The sequence below is a fragment of the Capra hircus genome, chromosome 5 (assembly GCF_001704415.2).
Source record: "Capra hircus breed San Clemente chromosome 5, ASM170441v1, whole genome shotgun sequence".
Classification (NCBI taxonomy): Eukaryota; Metazoa; Chordata; class Mammalia; order Artiodactyla; family Bovidae; genus Capra; species Capra hircus.
Window position 1 is genome coordinate 48390414 of NC_030812.1, and position 12249 is coordinate 48402662.

Below are 12249 nucleotides of genomic sequence, written 5' to 3' on the forward strand. Positions count from 1 at the left end.
AATGAGTTGCAGGAAATATTAAAAGCAATTTTATATATAAGGGCTTTCAATAAGCATTTGTTGACTCAGGGATTCAACTTCAGCTTCTTCAGCGTTACTGGGTGGAGCATAGACTTGGATTACCGTGATACTGAATGGTTTGCCTTGGAAACGAACAGATTTTTCTGTCGTTTTTGAAATTGCAACTAAGTACTGCATTTTGGATTCTTGTTGACTATGATGGCTATTCCATTTCTTCTAAGGGACTCCTGACCACAGTAGTGATATAATGGTCATTTGAGTTAAATTCATCCATTCCAGGCCATCTTAGTTCACCGATTCCTAGAATGTTAATGTTCACTCTTGTCATCTCCTGTTTGACCAATTCCAATTTGCCTAGATTCACGGACCTAACATTCCACGTTCCTATGCAGTATTGCTCTCTACAGCATCGAACCCTGCTTCCATCACCAGTCCCATTCACAACTGGGTGTTGTTTTTGCTTTTGCTCCATCCCTTCATTCTTTCCAGATAAGGCAATGGCACCCCACCCCAGTACTCTTGCCTGGAAAATCCCATGGACGGAGGAGCCTGGTAGGCTGCAGTCCATGGGGTCGTGAAGAGTCGGACACGACTGAGCGACTTCCCTTTCACTTTCATGCACTGGAGACGGAAATGGCAACCCACTCCAGCGTTCTTGCTTTGAGAATCCCAGGGACAGGGGAGCCTGGTGGGCTGCCGTCTATGGGGTCACACAGAGTCAGACATGACAAGTGACTTAGCAGCAGCAGCTTCATTCTTTCTGGAGTTATTTCTCCACTGATCTCCAGTAGCATATTGGGCACCTACCAATCTGGGGAGTTCATCTTTCAGTGTCCTATCTTTTTGCCTTTTCATACTATTCATGGGGTTCTCAAAGTAAGAATACTGAAGTGGTTTGCCATTCCTTTCTCCACTGGACCACATTCTGTCAGACCTCTCCACCACGACTCTGTGATCTTGGGTGGCCCCACATGGCACGGCTTAGTTTCATTGAGTTAGACAAGGCTGTGGTCCGTGTGAGAAGGGGACGACGGAGGATGGGATGGCTGGATGGCATCACGGACTTGATGGACATTGAGTCTGAGTGAACTCCGGGAGATGGTGATGGACAGGGAGGCCTGGCGTGCCATGGTTCATGGGGTCACAAAGAGTTGGAGACGACTGAGCAACTGAACTGAACTGACTCAAGGATTAAACACAGTAAGACCCAGACTTTGCCCACCAGCTTCCACTACCTGGGAGGCATATTCCTCCTTTTTCTTAGTTAGTTCAGTGGCTCAGTCGTGTCCAACTCTTTGGGACCCCATGGACTGCAGCACATCAGGCTTTCCTGTCCATCACCAACTCCAGGAGCTTGCTCCCACTCATCCAGTCAGTGATGCCATCACCCTCTGTCATCCTATTCTCCTCTTTCAATCTTTCCCAACATCAGGGTCTTTTCAAATGAGTCAGTTCTTCGCATCAGGTGGCCAAAGTATTGGAGTTTCAGCTTCAACATCAGTCCTTCCAGTGAATATTTAGGACTGATTTCCTTTGGATGGACTGGTTGGATCTCCTTGTAGTCCAAGGGACTCTCAAGAGTCTTTTCCAACACCACAGTTTAAAAGCATCAATTCTTCGGCACTCTGCTTTCTTTTTAGTCCAACTCTCACATCCATACATGACTACTGGAAAAACCATAGCTTTGACTAGACAGACCTTTGTTGGCAAAGGACTGCTTTTTAATACGCTGTCTAGGTTGGTCATAGCTTTTCTTCCAAGGAGCAAGCGTCTTTTAATTTCATGTCTGGAGTCACCGTCTGCGGTGATTTTGGAGCCCCCCAAAATAAAGTCTGTCACTGTTTCCACTGTTTCCCCATCTATTTGCCATGAAGTGATTGGACCAGATGCCGTAATTGCTTCCTATTGACTGATTCCCCCCTCCTTTTATCCGATCTTTCCCCCATTTTCTTTTTTTTTTTTTTCCTTTCCCCCATTTTCATCCCTGCGCAAAGCACTCCGAAACAGGTCCTACCAGAACCCAACCTCTGCTCGAGTTAGGAGCAAGGGCGGGTTCGCCGGCCGGCAGCCTCCTCGCCCCTTCCAGGCCACTTCCCGCTTTCCCTACCGGCTGCTCCAGCCCAGCTCCCTTTCCGTCCGAAGCCCCGCCCCGTCTCCCGTCACTTGACCGCACGGCGTGCTCCGCCTCCTGCCCCCGATTCACGTGATCGCGCCCGGGAGAAAACGCCTGACCTGAGCTCCTGCCCCCTACTGTAAACCCTTATCTTCCAGTTGCTCGTCACTCATCCGCACGTCTCTACACTCCGCCCGGGGTCCCCCCGGAGCCCTGTCTGCCATGCGGTTCCTGTCTCTGGCCCCAGATAGGCCCCGGCGAGGCGGCCCCCGCCACCTGCCCTCCGGCAGCCCAGCGCCACCGCCGCCGCCGCCGCTGCTTCTGCTGCTGCTGCTAGGTGGTTGCCTGGGGGTCTCCGGGGCGGCGAAGGGCTCTCGGAGGCCCAACGTGGTGCTGGTTCTCGCTGATGACCAGGACGAAGTGCTCGGCGGCATGGTAACTCTTCTTTTTATTTCTGCCCCGCCCCTCCATTTCCCGGGCTGACTCCTGGGTTTCTGGCCCTTTTCCCCGACCCGAACTCACTCACCTAGCTACCTCTACCCCGAGCTGATTTGCTTTCGCCGCGCCGGGCCCATACGCAAGCTTATAAAGGTGAAGGACTCTATTTTCTCTTTCTCTCGTGTCGGTTCTGGGTCCACACACATGTATGCACCACACAGAGCTTTTAGTCTGGACCTTACTGCTGAGGAGTTTGCTTCATGTCTCGAGACAAACATGTGGACGTCAGTTAGGGATGGGGTGAACCAATAAGTAGCAGGTGATGGCTAAGAGTACGCAAGCCTTGATTGTCTTTTGGGCTAGAGGACAAATCCAGGCCCCTCTGTGAGGGACCTAGGCCATTTACGCATTTGACCCTGTGTACGATGTCTATGCCTAATATTTATAAAAGAAGTGCTGACATGAACTGTTCTGGTAGGTAGGTTTACAAGAATCAGGAAGATTCAATTAACCTAATTGAACACCTGGCTGATGCATTAAATACTGTCAGCAGTCCGTTTTGTATCAGATGGATGTTTTTCCGAGACTTCATTGTTTGCCAGGGTGAATTTTACTTCTGTATCTTCGTGTTCTCTTATTTGTGACCTTCAAGAACATCTACTCAACTAACCCTCTACCTCCAGGAGGCCCAGAAAGTGGCTTGCCTCAGGCACATCAGTGGTGGTGGCAGTACAGACGAAATCTTGACTAGTGCTCTGATCCTGGGCATGGCATTCCTCTTAATCTTTTTAAAAAACAAGTTCTTTATTGCTTTCTTCCTTTCAGTTCTCTTTTTGCTTTGCAACACTTTAGGCACGAGGTTCCTAAGTTTTACTGTGTGGGAACACTCTAGCTCAGTGTCCTTCAGATTGCTGATTTCAACCCATAAGTGAGTTATGAGATTAGTTCAGTGAGTAGCCACCAGCTTTTTTACTTTCCTGTGGAATAGAGTAGAATAGAAAATGTGTGATACATGGCAGTCAAGGTAAGCATATGCATATGTAGGTATGTTTTATCTGTGTTCAAGAGTATAAGAGTCTTTTCTAAATGATGTTTAAGATGCTGCATTTTAACTCCATACTTGGACCTGCCACCTGCACCTCATTGCCTTTTAGTTTCTGCCCAGTCCCACTGACATTGAAGAATCTTGACTTAATGGCCCTTCTGGATTTTACTTGTTTTTTCCCACCATTCCAGCTGCCACACTTGCCCTCCTAATGAAACTTTTACCCACGCCCCCTGCATTGGGAGCACAGAGTCTAAGCCACTGGACCACCAAGGAAGTCCCACGTAACTCCTTTTTAAACACATTTTTGTATGTATTTTTGAAGTGTTTTGGCCAGAACAATCAAGCCATCTCCATCAAAAAATTAATAATGGTTTAGTGACTTAATTAAAAGGCCAAGTCTTCATAGCTCAGTTGAATACAAAATGCATCACTTGACTGTGAGATATTCAGGATTCAGTTTCTTCAGCTCTCATAGACCACCAGTGTGGTTTGTGTGTATCTGAGGTTTCTTCCCCTTAGAGTGTTAGTCAGGTTTACTCCTTCAAACCAGTAGCAGATTCTTTCTATAGATGTTTGTGCTGGAGAGAAGAGCCAAAATTAAGTGGAGGAAAAGTCAAATTTAATACTCTCAATTTTCTGGAAAATTCTGACCTGTAATCTTTTACAGACTATTCTACCACTAATAGTCAAACAAGACTTGGAAGAGCAAAGAAATAATGGCATTTGAGAACCTACTTGGAGCTAGTTGGACTTCCCTGGTGGCTCAGATGGTAAAGAATCCTCCTGCAATGCAGGAGACCTGGGTTAGATCCCTGGGTTGGGAAGATCTCCTGGAGAAGGGAAAGGCTACCCACTCCAGTATTCTGGCCTGGAGAATTCCATGGACCACACAGTCTATGGGGTCGCAAAGAGTTGAACTCGACTGAGTGACTTTGACTTTCACTTTTGGAGCTAATCAGAGTGTGAAGTGTTTTATCCTGTGTTTCAGTCATCACAGGAATCCTCTGCTATAGGTATTATATTTACCTTAAAAAATGAGAAACTTAAATTTAGAAGGGGCTAAGTAACTCATATAGCAATGTGGTTGATGCTTTTATTCACTCAGTTGTGTCTGACTCTTTGTGACCCCCTGGACTGTAACCTACCGGACTCCTCTGTCCCTGGGATTTCCCAGAAGACAAGACTGGGGTGGATTGCCATTCTCTTCTCCAGGAGATCTCCCCTGTCTGGGGATCAAACACAGGTCTCCTGCCTTGCAGGCAGATTCTTCACCACTGAGCCACTAGGGAAGCCTCACATAGCTATAATTAGGGGGCAAATCCTGGCATCTTGTAATCTCAGAACCCTGAGAGTAAATGCTTTTTCTCCTATTCTAAAATACTGTGATAATACTGATTTACCAGATATCATTCAACATACCCATATCAGCATAGTCACTTACACCATACATAGATCAGAGATTTTTTCAGGTGACATTCAGGAACACAAGTGAGGTCATGCAACTCCTTAATTTACATGCAATACTTTGTGTGTATTATTTTCTTTTTTGTGGAGAGAGGGAGGTCTCTGACCCCCGCCCCCGCAGAAAAGATTATGAATTGCTGCCATAGTTGGCAAATAAACAGGTGTCAATCCCCCAGACTAACTTAACTTAGGTCGAAGGATTATAGCACCTGTATGGATTGTAGTTTGATGTGGAATCTTGCAGTCACCTACCAAAAAAGTAGTAGCTTTTTATGTAGTAGCATCATCTTTAACAGTTCATCTTTTTTGTTGTAGGTTTCATCTGTTTAACTCCATTTTTAGTTTTTGTCCAGGGAACTGTTCATCCGTTTCTTGGTTTTATTGGTTTTGTTGTTGTGGTGTGATGGACGTACTGTTCTTCAGCGAAGCACAGGTTGCTCTTTGTAAAGTCATTCTCTCTAGAAAAAGTGATGTTTGGTCAAAATCTCAAGGAACTGAGGAAAGGGGACATAGGGGGAAAACAAATACATCCTGTCTTTGCTTAAGGCAAAGTGATCTTTCATTTTAAAAAGTTAGCCATAGAACTATCAGAATGGTCTAAATGTTGTTTCAGAGCAGCTGTGTTTGGGGCCCAGGAAAGTAAATGAGTCCTTTAGCGTTGTGGGGTTTTATTTGCTTCAGACAAGTAAAGCAGCACATTAGTCATATGCAAGTGTAAGATTGGTGGTTTTTTAAAGAATGTAGTTTGGCCTTAACCTGTCCAGCCGCTATCTGTGTTGAGATCTTAAGGACTGACTTTATCATTCAGGTTAGCATGGGTTCACACATACATTTTTGGTACAAACAAGTTCCTGTTCAGGACTTGTTTGATTAAGCAATGAGCGTGGTTATCCCTTGTACTACTGTTAGCAGTATAAAGGTTATGATTATTAATACCCCTTTGCTACTTAAACTAAAGGGGCTTCCCTGATAGCTTAGTTGGTAAAGAATCCTCCTGCAATGGAGGAGACCCCAGTTTGATTGCTGGGTCAGGAAGATCCGGTGGAGAAGGGATAGGCTACCCACTCCAGTATTCTTAGGCTTCGCTTGTGGCTCAGCTGGTAAAGAATCCGCCTGCAGTGAGGGAGACCTGGGTTCGATCCCTGGTTTGGGAAGATCCCTTGAAGAAGGGAAAGGCTAGCCACTCCAGTATTCTGGCCTGGAAAATTCCATGGACTGTATAGTCCTTGGGTTCTCAAAGAGTTGGACATGACTGAGCGACTTTCACTTAAACTAAAATCTGAATAACTATACGGCCCTGCATCGACATCTGGCTCCTGCCTCCCTGTCTTTTTTTACTGCATTCTTCCCTTTACTTACTTTTGCTACTTCTAGCACACTGGCCTTTGTCCCACCCTCATGGGTGTTGCTTTCCTTCTCTGGCAGCGTTTTACTTGTTGTTCACTCACCCTGAAAGCATCTTCTCCTGCTTTGCTTGACTGACTCACCATGTGACTGTCGGCACTGAAGTTGCATCCTGAAAGAGGCCTCTCCTGACCACCCATCTAAAGTAGTTTCCCCCTTTCCTCTCATCAACCTCAAGTACGATGTCCACTGCCTGAAATAGTTGTCTGTTTCCCTGTTGTTTAAGTGCAAGGATCATGAGGGCAGGGACCTTCTATCTTTTGTCCACCACTGCCTCGATCAGTGCCTGGCACACTTTGTTTAGTAAATGTGTTATAATCACACAGTTTAGTCTTACCGTAAAATCACTCTCCAATAGCTTTGTATGAATACCAATTTGACTATTAAGTTCCCTATAATCAGCTCACACAGTCCTTTTCCCATTTACACATTGCATTCCTATTTCCCCTCCCTATGTATTCACTGCAAATGGCATATTTTCATTCTTTTTTACGGTTGAGTATTATTCCATTGTATATGCGTACAATCCTCTCTACGCATTCATCCATCAGTGGACTTGAGGTTGTCTCCGTGTCTCGGCTGTTGTAAGTAATGCTGCAGTGAACATGGGGTACATATATCTTTGCAAGTTAGCGTTTTCATTTTCTTCAGATACTCAGAAGTGAAACTGCTGGATCATATGGTTAGTTCTATTGTTAATTTTTTTAGGAACCTCCATATGATTTTTCATACTGGCTAAACCAGTTTATATTTCCATCAACAAATGCATAAGAAAGAAAGAAAGAAAGTGGACTTGTTCAGTTGTGTCCAGCTCTTTGGGACCCCATGGACTGTAGCCTGCCAGGCTTCTTCGTCCATGGAATTTTCCAGGCAAGGTTGCTAGAGTGGGTTGCCATTTCCTTCTCCAGGGGATCTTTCCAACCCAGGGATCGAACCCAGGTCTCCCTCACTGCAGGCAGCCTCTTTACCGTCTAAGCCATCAGGGAAGCCTGGTAAGGGTTCCCTATTTTCTATATTACCAACACATTTTTTTAAAGTTGTGCATGTATTTAATTTTTAAAAAACTTTTAATTTTGTATTGGGGTATAGCTGATTAACAGTGTTGTTATAGTTTCAGGTAAACAGAGAAGGAACTCAGCCATGCATACACATGTATCCGTTCTCCCCCAGACTCCCCTCCCATCCAGACTGCCACATAACTTTTAATCTCTTGTCTTTATAATAATAGCCATTCTAATAGATATGAGGTACTATCTCATTGTGTTTGTGATTGTCTTTTTGAGTATAGCCATTTTAACAGGTGGGAGGTTCTATCTCATTGTGGTTTTCGTTTGCATTTCCCTGACAATTAGAAACATTGAGTATTTTTTCATGTACCTTATGACCATTCATATGTCTTTTCTGGAAAAACATCTATTCAGATCCTCTGCCTATTTGCATATTAATCCTTTATCAAGTATTTTCTCCCATTCAGTAAGTTTCCTTTGCTTTGTAGATTTTTTTTATTCTTTAATGAGCTGTAGTTGATTTACAGTATTGTGTTTCAGGTGTACAGCAAAGTGATTTAGTTGTATATATACATATACTTTTTCAGATTCCTTTCCATTAGCATTTATAGTACGATAGTGAAATAGTCCCTTATTGTTATTGTTGTTGTTGAGTCATTAAGTCGTGTCTGACTATTTTGCAACTACATGAACTGTATTCTACCAAACTCTTCTGTCCATGGAGTTTACTGGCAGGAATACTGGCGTGGACTGCCATTTCCTCCTCCAGGAGATCCTCCCAGCCCAGGGATTGAACCCACATCTCTGGCATCTCCTTGGCAGGCAGATTCTTTACCAACAGTGCTATTTGGGAAGCCCATAGTTCCCCATGGTACATAGTAAGTCTTTGTTTTTTAATCTTTTTATATATAGTCATGTGTATCTGTTAATCCCATACTCCTAATTTATCTCTTCGTCCCCCACCTTTGGTAGCCATAAGTTTGTTTCCTGTGTTTGTGTCTGTTTTTGTTTTTGTAAATAAGTTCATTTGTACTATTTTTTTAGATTCCACATACACGTGTATCATATAATATTATATGTCTTTCTATGTCCTTACTTATTATGATAATCTCTAGGTCCATCCATGTTGCTGCAGATTTTCAAAATTTCATCCTTTTTATTACAGAATAATATTCCACTGTGTGTATACGTGTGCATGTGTACACACACACACCCCACATCTTATTTCATCTATTGATGGACATTTAGGTTGCTTCCACATCTTGGGTGTCATAAATAGCGCTGCTGTGAACATCGGGGTGCATGTATCTTTGCAAATTTTAGACTGTCTTTTCCAGATACATGCTGAGGAGTGAGACGGCTGGATCATGTTGTAATTATACTTTCAGTTTTTTAAGGAACCTTCATACTGTTCTCCATAGTGGCTGCACCAATTTACATTCATGCCAGCATTGTTGGAAAGTTCTCTTTTCTCCTCACCCTCTCCAGCATTATTTGTAGACTTCTTGATGATGGCCATTCTGACAGGTGTGAGGTAATACCTCATTGTAGTTTTGATTTGCATTTCTCTAATAATTAAACAATGTTGAGCATTTTTTCCTGTTCTTGTTGGCCATCTGTATGTCTTCTTTGGGGAAACATCTTGTTAGGTCTTCTGCACTTTTTGATTGGGTTTTTGTTTTTTTTATACTGATCTATTTATATATTTTGGAAATTAACCCCTTGTGGGTTCCATTGTTTGCAGCTATTTTCTCTCAGTCCATAGGTTATCTTCTTCTTTATGATTTCCTTTGCTGTGCAAAAGTTTGTAAGTTTGACTAGGTCCCATTTGTTTATTTTTGCATTTCTTTTGTCTTGAGAGACTGATATAAGAAAATATTGCTACAGTTTATGTCAGAGTGTTTTGCCTCCTCCTTCTAGGAATTTTACGGTGTCACATTTAAGTCTTTAAGCCATTTTGGGTTTGTTTTTGTGTATTGTATGAGGGAGTGTTTTAGCTTTATTGATTTTCGTGAGGCTGTCCAGCTTTCCCAGTAACATTTATTGTATATTCCTTTCCCATTGTATATTCTTGACTCCTTTGTCATGAATGAATTGACCATAAGTGTGTAGATTTATTCCTAGGATCTCTATTCTGTTCTATTAATCTATGTCTCTGTTTTTATACCATTTCTGTTCTGACTACTATAGTGGTGGGTTTTTTTTTTTTTTTTGGTATTCAGGTATGTTGGTTTATAATATGTTTCAGGTGTGCAACATAGTGATTCAAGATTTTTATAGATGATAACTCAGTTTCTAGTTATACCATATTGGCTGTATTCCATGTGCTATGCAGTGTTTCTGTGTACCTTACTTTATATATTTTATTCATAGTAGTTTGGACCTCTTAATCCTTTACTCCTGTCTTGGCCCTCCCACCTCCACCTCCCTACTGGTAAACCACTAGTTTGTTCTCTGTATTTGTTAATCCCTTTCTTTTCTGTTATATTCATTAGTTTATTTTTTAGCTTCTGCATATAAGTGATAACATACAGTGTTTGTCTGATTTATTTCACTAACCATAGTACCCTCCAGGTTGTTACAGATGGCAAAATACCATTCTATTTTATGGCTAAGTAATATCCCATTGTAGGTATATACCACATCTTCTTTATGTATTCATCTGCTGATGGAGACTTAGGTTGCTTCCGTGTCTTGGCTGTTGTAAATAATGCTGCTATGAACATTAGGGTGCCTGTATCTTTTCAAATTAATGTTTTTGTTTTCTGCAGGTATATATCCAGGAGTAGAATTGCTGGGTCATATGGTCGTTCTATTTTTAGTTTTTTGGGGAACCTCCGTACTATTTCCACAGCAACTGTGCCAATTTATATTTCCACCAACAATGTACAAGGGTTCCCTTTTCTCCACATCCTTGTTAGCATTTGTTATTTGTGGTCTTTTTTAATGATGGCTGTTCTGACAGGTGTTAGGTAGTATCTTATTGTGGTTTTGATTTGCTTTTGTCTGGTTAATGATGTTGAGCATCATTTTTCATGTGTCTGGCCATTGGTCTGTCTTTGGAGAAATGTCTGTTTAGGTCATCTGTTTCTTTTTTTAGAATAAGTTTATTAATTTTTTTGTTTGCTGTGCTGGGTCTTCATTGCTGCCTGGACTTTCCTATAGCTATGGCTTGCGGGGACTACCCTCTAGTCGCAGTGTGGGCGCCTCTTGTTGTGGAGCATGGTCCTCAGGGCACACAGGCTTCTGTAGCTGCAGCCCATGGGCTCAGTATTGTGGGTCCCAGGCTGTAGAGCAGAGGCTCAGCAGTTGGGGTACACAGGCTTCTTTGCTCCGGGCCATGTGGGATCTCTGGATCAGGGATCAAACCCATGTCTCCTGCACTGGCAAGTGGATTCTTTACCACTGAGCCACCAGGGGAGCCCTGGTCTTTTGTTTCTTAATCAGGGTTGGTTGGTTTTTTTATACTGGGTTATATGAGCTGTTTACATATTTAATGTTAATCTCTTGTCAGTCATATCATTTGCCCCTATTTTCTTCCATTCGGTAGGTTGGTTTGTGTTGTTGCTGTTTGGTCAATAGTTTGTTGGGCATAGGCTTTTCAATCTCATTAGGTGCCATGTGTTTTTTATTTTGTTTCTTGCCTTAGGAGGCAGATCCAAAAATATATTACCACTATTTATGTCAGAGAGCATTTTGCCTCTCTTTTCCTTAATGATTTTTATGGTTTCCAGTCTTGCATCTAGGTCTTTAGTCCATTTTGAGTTTATTTTTGCATATGGTGGCAGAAAATGTCCTAATTTCATTCTCTTACATGAAGCCATCCTGTTTTGGCAGCACCACTTATTGAAGAGACTGTCTTTTCTCCTTTGTATATTCTTGCTTCCTTTGTCATATATTAGTAGATCACAAGTGCATGGGTTTATTTCTGTCTCTCTATTCTGTTCCATTGATCTACGTGTCTGTTTTTGTGCCAGTGCCATATTATTTTGATTATTGCAACTTTGTAGTATAGTCTGAATCAAAAGAGCATGATACCTCCAGCTCCGTTCTCTTTACTCAAGGTTATTTTGGCTGTACAGGGTTTTCTGTGTTTCCACACAAATTGAAAAATTGTTTGTTCTAGTACTGTGAAAAAATGGCATTGGTGTTTTGATAGAAATTGCATTGAATCTGTAGATTGCCTTGGGTAGTTTGGTCATTTTAACAATATTTGTCTGATCCATCAGTCAGGTGTATCTTTCCATCCGTTTGTGTATTTTTTAGTTTCTTTCATCACTGTCTTAAACAATTTTGTGAGCACAGGTCTTTGACTTCCTTAGGTAGGTTTATTCCCAGGTATTTTATTCTTTTTGATGTGATTATAAATGAGATTGTTTCCTTAATTTCTCTGTTTGGTAATTCATTGTTAGTGTACAGAAACACAACACCATATCAATTTTATTAACTGAATGTTAATGTTGTGTCCTGCAACTTTACCAGATTCATTGAGCTCTAGTAGTTTTTCGGTGATGTCTTTGGATTTTCCATGCATAGTATCATGTCGTCTTCAGACAGTGACAGTTTTACTACTTCCTTTGCAATTTGGATTTCTTTTCTTTTTCTTTTCTGATTGCAGTGGCTAGGACTTCTGAAACTATGTTGAATAAAATTGGCGAGAGTGGGTATCCTTGTCTTGTTCCTGATCCTAGAAGACAGACTTATTTTTTTCACTGCTGAGTAGAATGTTAGCTATGAACTTGTTATATATGACC

The 12249-nt window shown here is 42.2% G+C and overlaps 1 protein-coding gene across 1 annotated transcript in view; it reads left to right on the forward strand.

Moving 5' to 3' along the window:
* Positions 2338–12249, forward strand: part of GNS (glucosamine (N-acetyl)-6-sulfatase) — a 46485-nt gene continuing 36573 nt past the window's right edge. Inside the window, 1 exon segment of the mRNA NM_001285690.1 lies at positions 2338–2569. Coding sequence (NP_001272619.1) covers positions 2357–2569 — 213 coding nt within the window. The 5' untranslated portion in view covers positions 2338–2356.